General features: G+C 49.1%; 1 protein-coding gene across 1 annotated transcript in view; it reads left to right on the top strand.

Moving 5' to 3' along the window:
- Window positions 1–5,931, top strand: part of VPS11 (VPS11, CORVET/HOPS core subunit) — a 14,852-nt gene extending 8,921 nt beyond the window's left edge. The window contains exons 9-16 of the mRNA XM_014526754.2: window positions 604–792; window positions 1,183–1,344; window positions 2,999–3,064; window positions 3,112–3,185; window positions 3,476–3,678; window positions 4,253–4,424; window positions 4,528–4,750; window positions 5,541–5,931. Of these exons, the coding sequence (XP_014382240.1) occupies window positions 604–792; window positions 1,183–1,344; window positions 2,999–3,064; window positions 3,112–3,185; window positions 3,476–3,678; window positions 4,253–4,424; window positions 4,528–4,750; window positions 5,541–5,705 (1,254 nt within the window). The 3' untranslated portion in view covers window positions 5,706–5,931. The remainder of the gene's footprint in view (window positions 1–603; window positions 793–1,182; window positions 1,345–2,998; window positions 3,065–3,111; window positions 3,186–3,475; window positions 3,679–4,252; window positions 4,425–4,527; window positions 4,751–5,540) is intronic.
- The last annotated feature ends 244 nt before the right edge of the window (window positions 5,932–6,175 follow it).

The following is a 6,175-nucleotide window of genomic DNA, read 5'->3' as shown; positions in this document are numbered from 1 at the left end:
AAGAGTGTTAATAGAGAAGTTAGAGGTGCCTTTGGTGCTCCTTAAGAGAAGGGGGAGGATCTTGAGCAGCATGTGACCAAGGATTGAAATGGACATAACCTAAGGCAGCAGTTCTCAGACTCTTGAGTTGTCTCCCTGTATTTGTTGGCTGTATTGCTGTGCTCCCCCTATTATTCCATGTTATGGGTAATAGAAAATGAGTACTTGGTGAGTACAAATGCACTGTAAGAGAGAGGTTCATATGTTTTCTGTTTATCTCCCTTTATACAATATTTTACCTTCCCATTTCTTCCTCCCTATGTACCCTCTAGAAATTTTACTGCATAACATCAGAGGTGTGTATATCCTAGTGTGAGAAATACTGATGTAAAATCTAGTGTTAGCTCCATTGTATCCAGGATCAGTCTCACTCATCTAGATGCAATCCTCTGATCCCAGAGATGGGCAAAGCAATGATAGGCAAAGTTCTCATTTGGCTTAAAAGGTATTTATGGCATTTTTAAAGGAGCTTTTCAAGTGCTGCCTGTAGGGCAGACAGGTCTGACCTTTTTACTTGGAGGATGGAAGTGGTTCCTGGTTTGCCTGATCAGCTGCTTCTTGCAGAATTACCAGGAGGCCTTGCGTTACATTGGCAAGCTGCCCTATGACCAGGCAGAGAGCAATATGAAGCGGTATGGCAAAATCCTCATGCACCATGTCCCCAATGAGACCACAGAACTCTTGAAGATCCTGTGCACAGATTACCGGCCATCAGGAGACTGTGAAGGGCCTGGGATGCTGGAGGTGAAAAAGGTAGGGTACACTTGAGAGGAGAGAAGCAACTCTTGTGTTGCTCTTTTCACTGATGATTTTTACACTTAAATGTGGTAGAAAATGTTGGGGCAGTGTGAGGTTTCTTGTCCTGGATAGAATACAGGTAGTATTGGAGGCTTAACCTGGGAGGGGGCAAGGGTGTGGTTACTTTTTGGTATTGGACGGGACTGAGAATTCCCACCACGGTGACTTGAAAGGGGTTCCTAGGATTTTGGCATGCAGCGGTTTGAATGTTCGGGGTCTGGATGTGTAGTGCTTGTCAAGAAAGAGGCATATCTCTGAGATTAGCTAAAATCACTCTGTAGAAGGTGGGAAGTGTATACTTGAGACTGGACAGCATGTGAAAATTTCCTTCTGGCTTGCTTTAAGGCTAATTCTGAGGCGTTCATTCCAATATTTGCAAACAACTCTCGGGAGCTGAAGGCTTTTCTGGAGCACATGACAGAAGTGCAGTACGACTCTTCCCAAGGTGTCTATGACACGTTGCTGGAACTCCGGCTCCAGAACTGGGCACATGAACGGGATCCACAGGTCTGTCCTCCTTCGTTCTTGCACCTAGAAAGTGCTTTCCAGCCCAGGCTCTCTGCTTGTATGTTGCTAGTCCGGGAGCTTTCTGTGCATTGTTAGCTTGGTTATGACCCCGGCTTGATATGCTAGACAGAAAAATGGACAGGCCAGGCCAGTCCCTCCCATTCTTTATGCCCCATTGGAACAAAACTATTACTGCTTCAGTCCTTTGGGGGTCTCGCTCATTGTAGCTTTTGGAAACTACAATCCCATGGGCAAGTGCCTTAGCCCGCAGATCTCCACCCTCTCTGTCCTGTGCCGAAAGCTGTTTTTCCACAGGCAATTGCTGCAGTATCAAATCAAAGAAGAATTCCTCCTGTCCACTAGGGTAGGAGAGGAGCTTCTATGCCAGGGGCAGGCAAAATGCAGCCCGTGGGCCAGATGCAGCCCGCCAGGCCATTCTATCCGGCCCGTGGGGCCCCTAAAATATTTAGAAAATGAATATTCATCTGCCCCTGGCTGCCTGTCATGTGGCCCTCGATGGCTTGCCAAAACTCAGTAAGCAGCCCACTGCCCAGAATAATTGCCCACCCCTGTTCTATGCCATGAGATGGTGGTGGGTAATTATTTTGGCTCGAAGACCACTTAGCAAGTTTTGACCTGTCGAGGGCCATGCACACACAATCTTTTAGAAGATGTCATTGTAACATATTATAGATAGAAAAGCAAATATTATACTAAAAATCAAATGTATATTATATCATTTAATTCAAAAAATATTTTTTCCTGATTTATGTGCATTTGAGCAGTGCATATAAAGGCAATTGCATAATAGCTCAAAAGAAAGTTTTATGCTTTTATATTGTGTATAGGGCGTGAGGTGTGTGAGCTGCTGCCTGTACAGTAGCTCCCAGGAGCTTGCTGGGGGTTGGGGCAGAACGAAGGACAGGGGTGCATGCAGCAGAACATGCCTGGCAGTGTGGTGCAGGTGTGAGCGTCCCCACCTTGCCTGCCCCAGCAACGCTCTGCATAGGGCTAAGCCCTGCCCAGGGCGGCCTGTGCTGGGTCCCTGCCCTTGTCTGGCCAGAGCGCACAGCTTTCTGGCAGTGTTACTCCTGGTGCAGTCCCAGCCCTCCAGCTACTACTCAGCTCCTCTCTCCCCCCCCCCGCTCATCCTCTTCCTGCTGCCTGCTCCAGGTAGGGTTGGGGAGCTGCGGCTGAGTGGTTCCTGCCCCACTGTGCAGACCTCCAGCTCCCAGCCGCCTTCCACCCACCCTGCTGCCTGCAGGTGGCTGCTCATCACTAGGGGTGGTTGAGTGGGTGGAAGGCAGCTGGGAGCTGGAGCCCAGCACACTGGAGCAGGAGCTGCCCAGCTGCAACTTACCTCTCACTCTCCCCAGCCATGCAGCAGGGGTAGGAAGAAGAGGAGCCATGGGAGTTGAGGGGGAGCCAAGCAGTAGCCAGGCAGCTGCATCTGTGCTGGGAACAGCTGCGGGCTGGATCCAATTAACTGGCGGGCACCTGTCCACAGGACAGATCCAGTCAGTTGGGCCAGATTTGGCCTGTGGGCCTTAACGTGTCCGTTCCTGCCATAACAGCTGTTAGGGGTAGGTGTCTGGTCTCTGGGACAAAATCTTTGTCTTGTGAGACTTAGTGTTGTGGTTGGCTTTGTGCCTAGATCAAAGAGAAACTTCACAGTGAAGCCATCACCTTACTGAAGAGTGGAAGGTTCAGAGATGTCTTTGTGAAGCCATCACCTTACTGAAGAGTGGAAGGGTCAGAGATGACTTGGATAAAGCCTTGGTCTTATGTCAGATGCACAACTTCAAGGATGGAGTCCTCTACCTCTATGAACAGGGCAAACTGTGAGTGCTACTTCCCGTCCCCATCTCAACCCCCCAGTGACTTGGCTACAGACCTTTCTGCTCTCCGAGGGTAAAGGTCCTCTGGGAGTTTAAAACGGGATCCTACCTCAGGTGACAGATTTACATGGATCCATACTGTTTTAGAAGGGCAGCGTTAAGTATAGTAGGAGGGGCTGGTTCTCTTTGGTTGGCATTAGTGCAGGAGGGATTATGTGGTTGCTCCTATAGGGACACCAGGCTGTAGTACAAGGGAAAAGTGGATTGACTAACTAACTTACCCTTCCCTTCAGTTTTCAACAGATCATGCATTATCACATGCAGAATGAGCAGTACAGGAAGGTGATTGAGGTATGTGAGCTGTATGGAGACCAAGAGGCATGCCTCTGGGAACAGGCTCTCAGCTATTTTGCCCGGAAGGAGGAGAATTGCAAGGAATACATCACAGCAGTGCTGAAACACATAGAAAACAAGAACCTCATGCCTCCACTGCTTGGTAATGACCAAACCTACCACAAGAGAACAGGGATGGGGCATACTCCCTTTAGACTGAGGGCTTGAGCAGAAGTATACTAGCTGAGGACATAGTAGATCTCATACTAATGCAGCTAGAGACCATGCAAAGGCGTAGCTAGTTCCCTTGTATCGTGTACCGAAGGGTAAAAGAGTAGAGAGTAATAATATACTTCCTTGATTTAAAGACAGGAACTTTGAAATAAGTCTCACAACCCATCTGTGAGGTGACAGCCTTATTCCTGTCCTCCAGTGGGAAGTCAAAAGCACAGAAGTGAATTGTCCGAAGACCCAGAGTGAGTTGGCAAAGATGGAATAAAATCCAGATTTCCTTACTGCCAGGTCCCCTGCCCTAGTCACCCAGACATGATCCCTGCCACCTCTTTATGGTTAGTATTTCCTACCAGATGTTCCAAAGCTTAACTTTTTTCGTTACATCAAGAGGTTGCCAGTATAGTAAAACCATCACCCTGGCCTGTATGTGGCATTTTTGAGGAGAGCAATGTCTTTTTTGCAAATCCCTGTCTGTTTCTGTACCCACATGTTGGTTATCCTAGTTGTGCAGACTCTGGCTCACAACTCCACAGCCACGCTATCTGTGATTAAGGATTATCTGATCAACAAGCTGCAGAAGCAGAGTCGTCAGATTGAGCAGGATGAGCAGAGGATTCAGAAGTACCGTGAAGAAACCACAAAGATCCGCCAGGAGATTGAAGAGCTCAAAACAAGGTTGGACCTCAGGGTTTCTTGTCTTGTGATAGGATGTCTAGTTCTTCACATTAAGAAAAAATATTTTCTGTCTTTTACCACCCTTTTGCTCCCATTGTCTCAGTCCCAAGATCTTCCAGAAGACAAAATGCAGCATCTGTACAGGTGCCCTGGAGCTGCCGTCTGTCCACTTCCTGTGTGGCCATTCCTTCCATCAGCACTGCTTTGAGAGCTACTCCGAGAGCGATTCTGAGTGTCCCACCTGCATGCCGGAAAACCGCAAAGTCATGGACATGATTCGAGCCCAAGAGCAGAAGAGAGACCTACACGATCAGTTTCAGCATCAGGTAGAGATGTCACCATCACTGTCTTCCCTTTGTGCTTGCTAGGTTTTAAATAGCTGTGGGTTAATAGCACAGGAGTTCAGGCTTCTGCGTGTTGTCTGTGGCACCTGTTGGGAACAGAAGGCAAGCTGCTTTGCAAACAGGGTCATGTTGACTCCAGGTAATAGAGCACGGGGAGCTGAGTGACCTGTTTCTAAGATGACTTTTATCCACAAAGACTCCTTTTGTGGTCTCAAAATGGAGGTGGAGATAATCTCCTTTCAAGTACCGTACCTAAAGCAGCTGTTCAACAGTGCACAGGAACACTGCACAGTGGCTTAGGCCATCAGATGGCGGTGTACTTCAGGGAGGAAAAGGATGTTGGTCACAGTGGAATTGGCTCAGAAAAGGATCTTTCCTCCGCCTGGGTTGAAAAGAATGACTTTAGCATGCAGAGCTGGCATGTTCTAATGCACACACTGGAAAATTGTGGGTCAGGCAGCATACACCCTTACAGGAGCCAAGCTGGTCAGGTTGAAAGCCCAGCATTCAGCTTGGTGCGTTTACCCATAGATTCTGTTCCTCTCCTAAAGTAACATGATAATGTGAACAGCCTTAGGGGAGGAATATCAGTTTTTACAAAACCCTAGTGTAGCTGGGCACTGACAGGAGGGTCCCAGGATGCTAACAGCCCTGCTTTGCTTGCACGTGACCCAGCTGAGCTGCCTGTCTTCTGAATGCGGCAGGGCGGGTAGGAATGCTTTTGGATGCAGGATTCAGCCCCCTGTTAATCTGATGTCTTTGTTCCCAATAGCTTAAGTGTTCTAATGATGGCTTCTCCGTTGTTGCTGACTACTTTGGTCGTGGAGTTTTCAACAAGCTCACCCTCATCACAGACCTGCCGCCAGGCAAATCTGCTACGACTATTGATGCTGGTTTACAGAGGGAACTCCTCATCCATACGAAACGCAGCACCTAGAGTCTGCTCCCACGTCGGACACCACCCTGCTGGGTCCTTCTAGCGTGCCATGCGTATCTTGAGGGACTCGGCTATTGCATCTTGATTTCTTTAATTCCTCCAATGACTTGTGAACCTGCCAGGGAGGGAACTGACTGGAGATAACTTAAGAGGAAGACGGAAGCTACCATGTTGTTAGAATATATAAAAAATAAACCCCACTTCGGGCAAGGGTTTGAGCCCAGCTCAGGATGCATTAGCCTTAGCTTGCTTCACACCCTGGCCCCCTCGTGCCCACCCCAGTGCGCTGGTGCAGGGTTGAGTCCTACTGCAGGTGTCGGTGGGAGCAGGGGCAGTGGCGCTGCCCGAGCCCGGCCGGTGCACGGGCCGCACCAGGAAGCTTCACCCAGAGGCGCTAGGGGTGGCTTTTGGCGCTTAGGTTGCAGCGGCTTTGTCCCCCGCTTGTCCCCATGGGAGCCCGGCCCGTTCCC

The sequence above is a fragment of the Alligator sinensis genome, unplaced genomic scaffold (genome assembly GCF_000455745.1).
Source record: "Alligator sinensis unplaced genomic scaffold, ASM45574v1 scaffold1352_1, whole genome shotgun sequence".
NCBI lineage: Eukaryota > Metazoa > Chordata > Crocodylia > Alligatoridae > Alligator > Alligator sinensis.
This window is presented reverse-complemented; position numbering and strand designations above follow the sequence as displayed.